General features: G+C 41.0%; 1 protein-coding gene across 2 annotated transcripts in view; it reads right to left on the bottom strand.

Annotated features, from left to right (window-relative positions):
• Window positions 1-15,226, bottom strand: part of IGF2BP3 (insulin like growth factor 2 mRNA binding protein 3) — a 107,341-nt gene that overhangs the window by 2,109 nt on the left and 90,006 nt on the right. For both annotated transcript variants that reach the window (XM_006779020.2, XM_006779021.2), the window contains 5 exons: window positions 14,361-14,496; window positions 12,796-12,921; window positions 2,203-2,319; window positions 1,505-1,579; window positions 149-280 (listed from right to left, as the gene is read on the bottom strand). In XM_006779020.2, the coding sequence (XP_006779083.1) occupies window positions 149-280; window positions 1,505-1,579; window positions 2,203-2,319; window positions 12,796-12,921; window positions 14,361-14,496 (586 nt within the window). The remainder of the gene's footprint in view (window positions 1-148; window positions 281-1,504; window positions 1,580-2,202; window positions 2,320-12,795; window positions 12,922-14,360; window positions 14,497-15,226) is intronic.

The raw sequence follows: 15,226 nt of genomic DNA, 5'->3' as shown, positions 1-15,226 counted from the left end.
GCAGGAACAAAGGACAGTCTTCTCCAAACCTTGGCCCAGATGGTCCTGCTTTTTATAAATTAGCCAAAATTCAGGGACTTGGAACTCCTAAGTACCTTTCAACGCTCTCCCTTTCATACCACTGCACAGGTTTTGCTGAAGTACTTGCCGTTTTGCCTCCTTTTCCAATAACTCTGCCAGCAGCAAAGGATGGCACTCTGATATGAGCTTCAAGTTTCACCTCTTCTTTAGGACTAACAAAGTTTTCTTCTTTAATTTTTCCATAAATTCTTCCCTGAGCCTACAGATGAGAACATGACCTGTGAATCAGTGTCATTCATGTAGGAGACAAAAAGTTCTTTAACATTAAAGATTGCCCAAGTCTACGGAATAGTCCTTTGCCAGTGATACCTCTGCATCTGACAGATTGAAGATTGCATAAGAGATTGAGCAGTTAGGAAGCCCGAGAAAAGGTTGACGGTAACTGCATGTCATAGATGAGTCAATTGAATGTTGATGAAAGAATGAACCATATTCTTTACACAACAGTTAAAGGCATTTGCTCTCCATCTGAAAGGTAAAACCTCTCCTCCAGGCAATACGTAATTATATCTTTCTGAGCAGAAGAGACTACGGAAGAACTGCAGAGCCAGCTGTGCTAGGCTCACAGGAAGCCAGGTCTTGTCTAAATGGGCCAGTGAGAAACCTGCTGAGAGAAATAGTTTTTTCCTCTTAACCAGATGGTTTCTACTTTGAATAAGACTATAAAAAGTTAACATACACTTCTGATATTTACAGTCAGCACATCCTGTCACCTACTGCATACAACTAGAAGTTACACATAAGAAACCTTCCCTGTGGTGTATAACCATTAATTTGCTCTGCTTTGTACCAAAGGAAAAAAGTCAGAGTTAAGTTTAATTGGACAAGAGTAATTAGAGAGACGATGAACTGGGGCTAACAGTTAATCCACGGAAAAGAGGAAAAGACATTTTAATTCAAGTTTATGGCTTCTCAGGGACAAGAAAATTTGAGAACAAGTTTTCCAAGGCATATTAACCAGGCAGGTTTGTAAATTTCAGTATTAAGGGCTCACCTTCACATATGATAATGAGGCTCTGAGCAAATTCTCTTTCGGAAGACAGGTAAATCCAAAAACCACTACAGAACTCTCAAAATTAAAACAAAGGCTTTGGTTTTGAAATGTAATTGGTTTGTTTCTACTCTTTTTTTTTTTCCAATTTATTGTGGTTACATTGGTCAGAAAAATTATGTTTCAAGTATACAATTCTAATTTTTATAAGATTGTATGTGTGCCAAACTGACCACAGTGGCTGGCAAGCAAGATCTCAAATTGCTCCTCTACTCTGTTCTTAGTCTTAGAAATTTCCATCGAGAAATTGTTTCTACTGAGTATTAGAAATACATTGAAGGGAGAAGCCAGGTTAGTGTTCCTGAAAAGAAGGCTTTCATATTCTCCACATCCATTCATTTGCTCCCTGTGCACAGACTCCAGAGCACATACCTTGAACTGGGCCTCCGGTGGCCCGGTTATAATCACCATCCTCACTTTCGCATCTGGGGCTTCAGCTGGAGCAATCTGGAACAGACCCATCAAGGGGTTATGACAGAAAGGTGACACAAACCAGCCTGACATTTGCACCTGACTTAGTGATATGTAGAAAGCCTCCCAGAAGGAAGTTATGAAGAGGCAATAATGTGGGTTTATTAGTGATTGCTCCTGCCACACACTTGTCCTTACATTATGCCTGGTCCTAATGTAAAAGTCCGTTTGCAGCCCTTCCGCTAATCCTCACTATATCCTGACGAGGTATTCCCTCTATACATATGGGCAGACGGAAGGCTGGAGCAGTTGCATTACCTGGCCCATGATCACACAGCTAATAGAGCTGGAGGGAGAGTTGGGTCTGTATCTCCACCGCCCATGCCCCTATCACTACACCATTGCTACTCAGAGTGTGGTCTTTGGCCCTCGTGGATCAGAGTTCCCCAAGTGTCTTGCGTGAGCAAGAAACTGATAAATTCATAAATTTAGACAACTGGTAAATTCCCTCCAAGTATCGCACTGAGTACCATATGAAGTAAAGTAACCTTAGGACAGACTCCACCTTCAATTCCAAGTATGAGGTGTCAAGAAGACTCATGTTTCTGTAACTGACTGTATTTAAAGCTCCAGGGCAGCCACAGTTGGCAGAACAGTACCTTAATAGAAGCTCCTGCAAAGCGAGAAAGCTGTTTGATGTGCTGCCCCTGCTTGCCAATAATGGCACCGACAGATAAGGCTGGGATAAACAGATGAACAGTCTCCGTTTCTGATTGCTGTCGGGAAAGAAACACAGGACATTCATGCTTGTTGCATACAATCGGGCTATTACCGGTGGCATAGGGATGGGGGCTTCACATACAGCAGGAAAACGGGGCAGTTGGGAAACCACCACAGTAAACTGACGTGAGTTTACCTAACACGTCGAAAAGATCTTATTTATATACTCATCCTGAAAGCACTTGCATCTAAATTATCACTTCTGTACACAGTTTTCTTAAACTTTAAAATGTCACCAAATTATAGATTTAAAAGTTATATAAATGTTATAAAGCTTAAATGTATTGCAATAGAGGCACAGATTATGCTTACAATGAAGATTCCCCCATCACTATATCCAAGGAAGATTCTAACAAGTAAATGAAGTTATGGGAATAAAATCACATCACACAAAAGTCAAGAACAAAATGCACTGTTCCTTCACCTTAACCTGACAGTTATTTCGTTATATCTGAGGATACTACTTTAAAGACCTTCACCTGGCCAGATGGTTCAGTTGGTTAGAGCATTGTCCCATCTACCAAAAAAAGGTGGTAGGTTTGATTCCTGGTTCTGGCACATAGGATCCCTGGTAGGCGTGTACAGGAGGCAACCAATCAATGTGTCTCTCTCACATTGATGTCTCTCTTCTCCCCACCCCTTCCATTCTCTTTAAAAAAAAAAAAAAAAAAAAAAGTAAATATATACTCGGGTGAGGATTAACAAAAAATAAAAATCAATTAAAAAAAAACATGACCTGGCTGATGTGGCTCAACTGGTTGGAGTGTCATCCCATACAACGGAAGATCGTGGGTTCAGTTCCCAATCAGGGCACATACCTAGGTTGCGGGTTCTGCCTCCAGATGGGGTATGTACAGAAGGCAACCAATTGATGTATCTCTCTCATGTCTATGTCTATACCTTCAAGTGAGCATTAAAATAAATACCTTCGTAAAGTCTGGTTTCCAATTTTAGACTAATTCATGTTAAAATCTTTAAACATCTTGTGCCCTTGTACAAATGCTTCTAAAATTTTATGTAATAGAAATGCTGTATCAGAGCATAACCATTTAAAACTGACAGATATTTCCAAATTCTCATGCTAATAAATGAATCTTGCAATCAGTATATTATGGGGGTATTTTAGTTTAAACCATGTCTTTCACACTTATGAAAAACACAGCAATGTATGATTCTAGACCCCACACCTAGTTTTCTACAAATGAAAATCATCTAAACTCTGCTTATCTTGAGTTTGTTCCTTTATAGCCTCACCATGTACCTCATATTTCCTGTAAGAGAACCTAAAGTTCAACTCCAGGAAATATTCTTACTAAAAACCATTGGATTTTTCTCTGAGTACTGGATTTTGTTTCTTCAGCATCTGTCTAAATAGACGCACTATATTCTTTATAGCTTGGTATTTCTTTGGTATTCCCTATGTTTCCCAGAATGTCATAACACACACAACACAGTTGTCAGCTAAATGAAGTCTTTTCTTGTAGCTCTAGAGCAGTGGTTCTCAATCTTCTGGCACTTTAAATACAGTTCCTCATGTTGTGACCCAACCATAACATTATTTTCGTTGCTACTTCATAACTAATGTTGCTACTGTTATGATCGTAATGTAAATATCTGATATGCAGGATGGTCTTAGGCGACCCCTGTGAACGGGTCGTTCGACCGCCAAAGGGGTCACGATCCCACAGTTTGAGAACAGATGCTCTAGAGCATTCTTAGAATAAACATCAGAAGACTGCCTTATCACTAAACTTTTTTTTTTTTAAATCACAACTCTTGCCTGTGGAGATTTGTAATAGGGGCTTGTCCTGCACAGCTTGGTCAGGTGACTACTACTGCTATCCATCAGTGAAGAACACCAAATAAAATTACTTCATCAATATTTCCAAGTCATAAGAACCATGTCTTTTTTCGGAAAGCACCATACCTCAGCCTGCCAGTGTGTTATGCAGTTAGCATATGCCATTTATTTTTGAGGGACCCTTTAAGGCCTATCGTATTTTAATAACTAGATAGACCAACTGAATTAATGCTGACACTGACCATAAACTGTGTTCAGTGTCAGCATCTATTACCAGCATTCTCCCGGTGCATGAGATGGCACTCAACCAACTGAGGAAGACACTGGCCAGGGCTTAACCAATTTTTCTTTTTTTAAGTAAAGCTAGGATCTAAAAATTTGTGTCACTGAGAACATATCATGTTCTTTTGAATTATTTACTTTTTGAGGGGAGAGGAGTTTAAATGATCAGCCTAAATCTAAGGTGTAACTTGCCCAGATCTGCCCCACTGTATTTTGCTGTGACTATAATTATTTGTTTTCTGGGCCTTGTTCCAGTAAGATTTTATGCTGCTTACAAAGTACACATAACCTAAAAAGATAAAACAAAGATGAAGAAACAAGAGCATAGGGACCTGAACAGGAGATAAGATGAAGCCAGAAATGCTAGTACACAAATTTCGACTCTCAGCTTCTTAGCAGCCAATTAAAAGAAAAAATCAGTTGCATGATTTACCATGTCTATAAGAGAAAAACTTCATTTGCTTAGTAAACACTACTTTTCCTGTGACTAATCCCGGAGAGTGACTTGTGAATGTCCTCAGAGGATGCAGGTAACAGGCATCATCCTTTGAGCGTGAGACCAGGCAGCAGAGCTCCAGCATGTCTCAGTCTGGAAAGTACTGAAGATCACTGCTTGGAGGCAAAGACGATGTCAAAACTCAAAGGCTGAACAAAAGGTAAATCATCTCTCCACAAGTAATGAAAGGTATCTATGCATTTGTTTTGTTGAGGTGTTGGGGGTTTAAGAGAAAAGTTGTGTAAAGTTTGGAAAAGGAATGGTGGTCAGTAGAGAAGGTTCCAAAGGACCAAAACCGAAGAGTAAGAAGGGGCAAAGACCTGAAGAAAGAATCAGTATGTAGACAGAAATGTGTTCGGCACAGGGATGAAAACAGCAGCAGAACCTGTCAAATATAAAAGGCATCCGAGGGAAGCAGACTCAGCACCCCAGGAGGTGGTGCCCAGTCTGACAGTGACGTGTCCTCTTGGCACCGTAATAAAACGTTGACTCATCAGATGTCTTGATGAAGACATTTCTGAACAGTTCCCTTCGCTCCAATTCCATATCCACCAGGCATCTCCCTGACCCTAAATTATTTTTAAAGGAAATTTTCCTCTGAGAATATAAGGACCTCACATAAACATCCTGTCCCCTTGACAATCATGACACTGGCTCTCTGGTACAAAGCAGTCTTACGTGGGACTCGGCATATTAAGCCATGTTTTCGGGACTCGGGCCATAAGATAAGCAGATAACTTCATGTTTACTTACAAAACTAAAACCAGAACAATGGGTATGATAAGCCTCTTCCACCTGTGAATTCAAGTCTCTTGAGATGGAGCTTGAAAAAACTCATCAGCATTGCCCTTGCTCTTACACACACTGCGTTTAGGTTAATGTTAGCTGCATTATCTCGGACCCTTTTTCCTAAACCTTCAGAGGTGAAGGATATTCACAGGACACAAGCTGCTTCCCAGTGGATTTCTGCCAGATGCCTATCGGCAGAACTTCCTTTGGAGTTGTTGGCAGACTCTGTGTTAGAGCTTAAAAAAACAAAGGAACAAAGCTGCTCAACTGAAAGTTTGCATAACTGGTGCAGTCTGCCCATGAGTAATTCCTAATCATCTATGATACAAGAATGAGCAAACAGTAAGGTTAAGTGTATTTACTTTGTGGGGAACAGAACCTAAGACATGACAAAGGCATGGAGACGAGCATGCCAGCCAACAAGAGCAGCCTGCAGGAACTGGAGGGACGCCAGTGTTTTCCTTGGGCTTGTCAAATAGATACTTCTGGGTTTCTTTGTTTTGTTTGTTTTGTTTTAATGGATTTGGGTCTGGAACTGGAATTGAGTTTACTCAACTCCATGACCTAAAAAGAGTATTGACATCTTAAAAAGGGGGGGGGGGGCAAAGAAACTTTCCCCCCATAAGAAGTTATCAGGGCCCCTTGGAGGTAATTAATGTGTGCAAGGAATTATTTACTTTGAAACTGTTTACTGACGAAAGAGCTGTACCCATAGCAAGAAATCCTCAGAAGGACTAAGAGATTCCACCAAACAGTCATCTGATCTAAAAATTCCTTTCAACTCGTATTTTGTTTCTTGAAGAGCACCTTAAACTAGCTAAGACCTAAGGAACTGCTCACCTTTCTTGCCTCTTCCATAAGCAGGAAGTTAGCAATTTTAAGATAATGCTATTATTTGGAGACTTTTGGGAAGACTCCAAAGGCACTACCAAAATTAAGACAAGAGCACTTGGTCTAACTTCTGCCAAGCCCAAAGCAAGCTGCCAGCACTGTCAAGCTATAGATGTTGCTGTGTGGGTGACGCTGTGTGCCAACTCCAGCTCTTGCTCTGCTCACTAGCTGCCAATTGCCTCTTCCCTACTGTTTGAGCATTTCTGAAAGGAGCATTTCCTGTCATTTATAAACTCGAAGTTTGCCAATTAAGTACTGCATGAGCCAGCTGCCAGGCGGAACTGCAGACTTTTTGTCTGTTGGAGGAACCAACTCCATGGCTCTATGGGAATAATCAACCTGGCAGGTTCCAGGGAGAAGAGTATGAACAGAGGCAAGGAATTTATCCAGAGACAAGCTGCATCCATTCTATCATGTTACAAAGCAGAAGTGAGGAAACGGAGGGGGGAAAAGAAAATGAACCAACTGTAAAAGAAAGAGGAAGCACTACATAAAAAGTCAGATTCTTTGAAACATTTTGTCATCAAAACCTACTCCTTGCCAGGCAATATACACTTGAAGTAAAAGCAGAGATGTACTGCTAACGGCATCAAGGCGCAGCAGGCTTCTCCACAGCAGTGGTGGCTCCTGGCTGTGGTAAATGCCTGCCAGCCTTTCACTCTAGCCTGCGTTTAAAAAATATCCCAGACCTTCCATATTATGTTCTTCAGAAGAAGAAAAACGAAGCCAAAGGGAATAAAGGGACTGCAGGAAGCAATGGCAAGCAAAAAGATAAAGCTTTGGTAAATTTCACTATTGCCTTTAAAAACAGTAGTTGGTGTATTTGTTTCAAAAAGTGGTGACCACTTAGTTATTTGGGTTTAGAAAAAGAACAGTCTAATAATACAGTAAAGGCATACTATTCCAACTAAGTATTCCTCCCCCGTGAAGTTATATCCTAAAACAAAAAATTCCCTGACAGTTATTTGGAAGTAGACTTCACGTTAATTGGTATCCAGAGTAAATAGCCATCCCTGACACCTGCTCATCTCTTTAATGGTACACTCAGTTTCCCAGCTTCTCTTGCAGGTAGAAATGGACAGGTATTATGTTCTAGCAAACAGGACACCAGTGGATGTGTGGAAAGCTACCTTCAGGCAGCCTCTTTAAATGAGGTGACTTCCAATTCTGATCCTTCATCCTTGCTGGCTGGAATCAGACTCAATGGTTGGAGCCTGAGCGATCACCCTGGACCAGGAGACGGTATGCTAAGCCAACAGGCGGCCGGCCCTAGATGAAACAGCAGAACTACCACCAGAACTACTTGGATTATCTGCCCTCCAACTCTTCTCTTAAAAAAGGAATAATTCATTTTAACTACATTTTTTTCACTCCAAACACACAGCCAAACTAATCCTGCTGATATAGCATGCCAAAATCTAGAAGCATGAAAACAGACATATGGCAGCATCCCACAGACAGCTTTGGCCTAGTAGTTGCCTATGGGTTGGAATGACAGGTGGTGAGAGAAAAGTGGGGGGCGTGGGGTGGGAAGTTTTCTCACTATGCTTTAAAGCCTCAAACAAGTTAGAAAGAGGGACATATGAGTGGTGTGTTTATGCTTATCCCAAATATTGTCTCCCACGCATTAGTCTTGATAGGAGATACACTTTTCCAACATTTAAGTCCACCCTCCACAGACTAGTAAACATTCTTTCCAGAACAGCAGTTCCTGACAATGAATGGGCAACAAAAAGCTCCTGACGACCCTTACAAAACCACAAGCTCTGAGCCTCCATCTACTCCGACTGAGATTCTGATTCATTTAAGTCCAAGGTGGGGCACAGTTAACAGGGCAGCTGTTGTGAGTTAATCTTGGCTACACAAGGGAGTCATCTATGGCGTTTTCCAAAATAATGCCTAGGTCCTACCTCCACTCCCTACCCTGTGCCTGGGGAAGGGCGGGATTCTAATTCAAAAGGTCTGGGAAGTTCTAATGTAATTAACAAAAAAACACACACACACACCCTTAACATATGGATCAGAGGAAGCTATATTATACAAGACTGTCAACTAATGAATGTAAAAGAAGACATTAAGGCAGTCACATGCTTTGGGCAAATGTCAGCAATGGATATTCAACCCACTGCTGTGAAAGACACACAATCCCAAAGTACTACTGATTACTTCTTAATCACAATTGGGAAAGGTATTTGTATAATACAATGACAAAATCAAACAGACCTGGCCTTGATCATATGATCAAACTTAACATGACAAATAACGAGACACTGACATCACTTGTTTCCCATTGGGACAAGATATTCCTGCCTCAATAAAAGGTCTGATCTGAGCCTAATCTGAGGCAGTCAATCAAATCCAAATTAGGAGATATTCTCTCAAACCACTAGCCTGGATTTGTCAATACCATAAGGAAGAAAAAAGCGAGGCACTGAAGGTGAGTACTCTTAAAAAAGAAGGGGAGGACTAAAGATATGACAATTAAATGCAATGCATGACCCTTGATTGGGTTCTTTATTGAAAAGAGATATATAGAGAACATTGTTGGGGTAACTATGGAAATTTAGACATGGCCTGCATGTTAAATAGTGTTCTGCCAAATTTCTGAAGAGTGATGATGATATTGTAGTTAACATCAAGGAGAACGTACTTGAGGAGAAAAGTTCAAAATAGTGCGATGTTCTCATTAATAATCACCTATAATGACAAAGTTTGTAAAAATATATACCAAATATATGAGAGGACTGTCCACAGATGTGCTTGTGAGAGGAAAAGGCAATTGCAAAAGCAAAGATTTCTTCCATTTTGAAGAAAAAGGTAGATTACAAAAATACATCTCCTTTCCATTTTCTACTTCTATGGCTAATTCCTGACACATTCTTTGAGGTCCAAGATGAATAGAGAGATGAGTTAGCAGTAGGTTACAATCTATAGAAAAACCACAAGATCATACTCATCTTTGGCAAACACATGCAATATATACACAATTTGTCAACCTTCCCAGCTGGGTAGTCAGATGTGCCTTTCTTCTTAGCATTTAATGTGCTAGGTGGTACCTGGTACACCAATGTCATCAGAAATGTTCGGTTCAAAGTTGGGGATTCCATGTTATCACTGCCTAGAATACACGTAGAGTAAAATGCCCATTGGACTTTTTCAGAGAACATGGATTGCTTTATCCCTTTAAGAGTGAGAATGTCTTTTCTGGCCCTTGAACCACAAGGCCATAGGGGTTCTGAGCTCTTGCCCTCTGAAGTGTTTGTGCCTTCCGGCTGGCAGCCTCTGCATCTTTTCCTGTTCTCATTGGCTGCTTCTAATTGCACCTACTTGGTTTTTTCAATATATATGTGTATTATTTTTATTTGTATTGATTTCAGAGAGAAAGGGAGCAGAGAGAGCTAGAAACATCAATGAGAATCATCGATCAGCTGCCTCCTGCATGCCCCCTACTGGGGATCGAGCCCGTAACCCAGGCATATGCACATGACCGGAATCAAACCCAGGACCCTTCAGTCCGCAGGCTGATGATGCTCTATCCACTGAGCAAAACTGGCTAGGGCAGCACCTACTTGATTTTGTTTAAAGTCTCAGGAGAACCAAAGACCACAATTTAAAAAAGATCATTGACCTCCTTTTCCCATTCTTAAAATAAAATTGCTACTCGTTTAAGTCACTCAGACATTTCAAATTATAAAAGTGCTTCAGAAGTATAAGTTCTTAATATGATCTCCCTCTTAAAACAATTTTTTAACAACATAGAAACCCAATACACAAAACTATAATCAGAAAACAAACTACATCCAACGAATATTCTTATTCTTTTATTTGAATGCTTAAAAAATAGATACCTAGCAATTAAATTTAGGAATTCTTGCTACTGAAGTATAGATGATGATGATGTCCAAGAATGTTCTGACATGCTACCACTCGTAGTATGAAAGGCTTTACTGACTGGAACATGACATGCACCCAGCAGAGAGAAACAGAATGAGGAACAGAGAAGTTAGGTGACTTACCCAAAGAGAAAGCTGGTTAGGGCAACTAGCAGAAGTGGAGGTTAGAGGAGAGCTTCTACAGCACAGAGTTACTTTGAATCGGCTCCTAGTAGCTTTCAATAAATGTAATTTTATACAGAACTGTCAGGGACACATCTGCCCTAACCTCAGCCATATGACAAATACACCTTTTTGTAATCAAGGTTGTAGGAAGCCTATCAGAGGTAAGTCTATATACTCTCAAATTCCCACTCCAACTTTTCTACATTATTGAATTCTTTAAACACTGAAGTGTGTGACCTAATAAAAGAGCCTTTCGAGATTACTCATCTAGTTCAGTTTCTTCACTGTTCAGGTTAGAAAAACCCAAAGCGAAGAAGAGACTGACCTATGGTGACACAAACCCAGGGCAGAGTTGGGCTAAACCTGGGCTCTCACCTGCAGTGCTCCTTCCCCTACCCCGGTTAACATCAAGGTCAAACACATCAGCTACTTCCACTACCTTTGGCTGTAGTGGACAGTTTCACTTAAGGCACAGTGAGTCTGTTCACACGACATGGAGCTGGGACTCTGAGGCCTATCCTTAGATTGATGGGCTTTGTCATATTGTTTCCAAGCCCAGACCTGTGGGAGTGGCAGGGAAGTTGCAGGGAAGATGCAAATGCTGCTGACAGTCAAGGCAGAAACACACCCTAAGAAGAAAGCAAAAGCTATGCACACCCAACAGTGGAGGTTTCAGGGAATTCCATTCTTAGAGAGAAAATATGGACAACCTCAGCGACCTGTGTTCTCTGTAGAATTCCAGTGGCATTTCACTCTACACATATTCTAGGCAGAGTGACAGTGGAACCCCCAAGCTATTTCACCCAGACATGTCCCTGAATTAGCATAGGCGATACCACTCAAAACGTTATATGATAAAAAGAAAGCCAAACAGGAAGGGAAAGATACAAAAACAAAAGCATGAAGGAAGACCCTAGAACGTTGTTAATTTTATTTCACATGATTGTCTACCCCCAATTATAATTGATAATATAGATTACTTTCAAAAAGAATTATTGGATAAGGTGTCTACTATGCTTCAATTATTTTCATACTATCACTGGTCTCCTCTTTCTGACCTCAGGGAAAATGCTATTCTTAAAAAGCAAATATAAAAATAAGGTGTATTTCTTAACTAGAGGCCTGGTGCACAAAATTCATGCACTGGGGGGGGGGCGGGGGATATCCCTCAGCCCGGCCTGCGCTCTCTAGCAGTCTGGGAGCCCTCGGGGATGTCTGACTAATGGCTTAGGCCCACTCCTGGGGAGCGGGCCTAAGCCATCAGTCGTACATCCTTAGCACTGCTGTGGAGACAGGAGAGGCTCCCGCCACCTTCGCTGCACTCGCTAGCAGTGAGCCTGGCTTCTGGCTGAGCAGTGCTCCCCCTGTGTGAGCACACTGACCACCAGGGGGCAGCTCCTGTGTTGAGCATCTGCCCCCTGGTGGTCAGTGCACATCAAAGTGGTCATTTCGCCATTCGGTCGATTTGCATATTAGCCTTTTATTATATAGCAGAGGTCCTCAAACTTTTTAAACAGGGGCCAGTTCACTGTCCCTCAGACATTCCACACATGCGCACTGCGGGCCCGGGACGAGTCAGCTGCTAAGCAGGATAGGCAGCAGCGGCAAAAACACCCGGCGGGCCGGATAAATGTTTTTGGCGGGCCGCAGTTTGAGGACCCCTGTTATATAGGATAACCTGTTTACAAAATAAAAGCTATTTAACATTTGCACACAAAACTGAGTTTATAGTTTTTAAAAGTACAAACACTCAAAATGAAAAAGTCCAGTTTTTACTGATCTTCCAAAGCAATTAACTTCCAGATAAAGTTAAAGATGAAGGAAGACTTTTAAAAATCCTTTACTTCAATATTTAAAAATAAGTAACCTCTTCCCCCCTCTGCAAAGTCTCGAACTTTTGACCTTTGAAAGCACATGCTGACAGCTGTGCCAGCCACCCTAAAGCCCCAGTAATAAGTCCTGTGTCTACAAGGAACAGAAAAGATGGTCCTATTGACTGGAACCAGAAAGCATGTGCTGGCTCTACACTAATTCCAGATCACATGGGAACCAGGTTTTACATTGAGATTTCCCCCAACCAGCTCACATCACACCACTCAAAGGCAGCAATGCTCCCCCGCTCAACCATAAAGAAAGCCAAGGTGCATCGTCTTACCTCAAACTGTGGGTAAGGGGGAGTCATGGCTGCAGGGGGCCCTGAGGTGGGAGGTGGCATCCCTGAAGTGGGCGGGAACAGACCCAAGGCATTCAGGTTTAACCCAGGAATTAAATGTGCTTGAAGCTGCAATGGTAAAATTAAAAAGATCATGTATAAGTGAGTATACATGACAATATTCAGATTGTAACCTCTTGTCTAGTTAAAATCATCTGACACAAAAATTTTAGAACAAAGCAGATGTTTCCTGTGACTACACTTGAGCAGATAGTTTATATCTGTTTATATTCTTGGTATTTAAAATCCGTGTGCTTGTGTTGCCGCCTCCTTGATCTGAAGCCACACGGAGTTTCTCAGGGCAGGGACACAGCCTTCCTGTCCTTCAGGGCAGCTCGCAGAGCTCAAAGACGCACCGTATACTGTAGCACAAGGTACAGGCAGACAAAACCGTGCACCCGTTGAAGAAGTAAGTGAACAAGATTTGTTCACTGAAAAGCAAACCAGATATAGAGAACGAACTATTAAGAGATCTTTACTTTCGGATAAAATTTGGAGTCATGGGTCTAAAGGCCTAAAACAAAGTCAAGGCCTTTGGAAATCAGGTCCTCTCTGCATGTAGCTCCCACAACTAAACTTACCCTGGAAGTGGTGTTTGTTTCGGTTTAATTTATAAGGGCTGAGGAAGTGAGGTGGAGATCAGAGCTGAGACTTGTGCGTACTTGAGAATCCTGTTAAAAGGCCTATAGAGTTGGATTTACTCCCAGTTAACTCGCACATTTGGATGAGCAGTGACAATGTGAAGGTAGGAAGGCAGTCAAGTGGACTAAAGTGATTAGCATTCTAAACTCCCCTCACAAAGGTGATAACATCTTTACATTTCCCTTCTGTTAGGTGTAGTTTCAGATGACAGGCCCAATTGAGGACAATCTTTTTTTCAATCATTTACTTTAAAATTAAAGATGAACTTTACAAATGTTATATCGTGAGCACCATTCCATCCATTAAGGAACGTCAACAATTCACTATGTTCTAGTCGCTACACAGATTATTTTTATCTCCAAGGAACCAAGTTTTAAATTTATATTCATAACAGTAGTTTTACATGCACTGTTATCTATTCTAACAGGCATGCAATGTAGGCAGTAGCCCCATTTTACAGACGAGGAAACTGATGCTCAGAAAGACCAAATTAAGTTGTCCAAGAAAACAGAGCTGCAGTTAATAAACAGGTGAACTGGGATTCAAACACAATTCACATACCTCTACTGTACTAATTTCCTTCAAATTAACGTTGTGCAGGAGATAATAACCTTTTTAAGGAAAGTATTAGTCTTACCTCAAAGATAAGGGAACTAAGTCTCAAAGACTAAATACTTTGCCAAAATCACAGAGATAGCCAAGCCTACTGTCAGAGCCCGTATTTTCTAGGGCACTTCCCTACGGTGCTAAAAACCAATGAGAACCTAATCTAATGACAACACCATTAAAGAAATCAATATTAATGGAACTGAAAACATCTTTTAACTTCATCAAAATAAAGACACGCCCTTGGTATTAAAACTAACATTCATAGAAGCAATATCGTTTTCATAAGACTCCCTGATTTTCTTCATTATCTCTTCCTCAGCTTTGGCACATGTTTCCACGCTGCCTTTCACTGTGATGGTGCGCTCCGGATTATACAGCGTCAATTCCTGCAATCTGCAGAGTGAAAACGGAAGGAGAGAAAGAGAATGGAAATTATGGGAGGAAGATAGTAGTAACAGTTCAGCCACAAATGGCTGTTAACACCCAAATGAGGGGGCTGCCAAGTTATAAAAGTGGGCGGTTAGACATGATAAAAAAGTAGTGAACCTCAAAAGACACAAATCCAAGAACTGTAAAGCCAGAGGAGAGAAAACACTTCCCCTCCCACCTTCTCAATAAAAATCCCTGGGTGCACGTAGTTCAATTAAATTCATGGCTTCTTAGCCACTTAAGGTTGAACCACTTTCATAATTTACCAGTCAAATAAAAGTACATGATTGGAAGGATATAGTTTCAGCAGAAACCAAGAACCAGATGCATATAACCTTTAATGAGTATGTTCCCGGTCTGCACTGACCAGTTCTAAGCATAAGTGGCATTCTCCAGCAACTGCATTTTCTGGGTCACCAGGCAAAGAATAAGCATGGAAGGTTTCAAAAGGCAGAGCTCACATGTATATAATTCCTCTCTGCCAGTAAGCTCAGAATTTAGATAAAGTACGCTGGAGGAAATCATGTAACTCAATCCATATTTTTATTTTTTTACTTTTTACTTTTATGTTTTCAAAACATTTTTCAATCCATTTTGACTACATAATTTTTTAAAAAGGATCCCTGGATGACCATTTAGAAAAGTAAAAAATGAGAATGCTGCAGCAATATTCAGAAACTCCCTGCTCGACCCA

Source organism: Myotis davidii, unplaced genomic scaffold, assembly GCF_000327345.1.
Source record: "Myotis davidii unplaced genomic scaffold, ASM32734v1 scaffold168, whole genome shotgun sequence".
Classification (NCBI taxonomy): domain Eukaryota; kingdom Metazoa; phylum Chordata; class Mammalia; order Chiroptera; family Vespertilionidae; genus Myotis; species Myotis davidii.
Note: the sequence above shows the minus strand (reverse complement) of the source record. Positions and strands in the feature narration are given on the sequence as shown.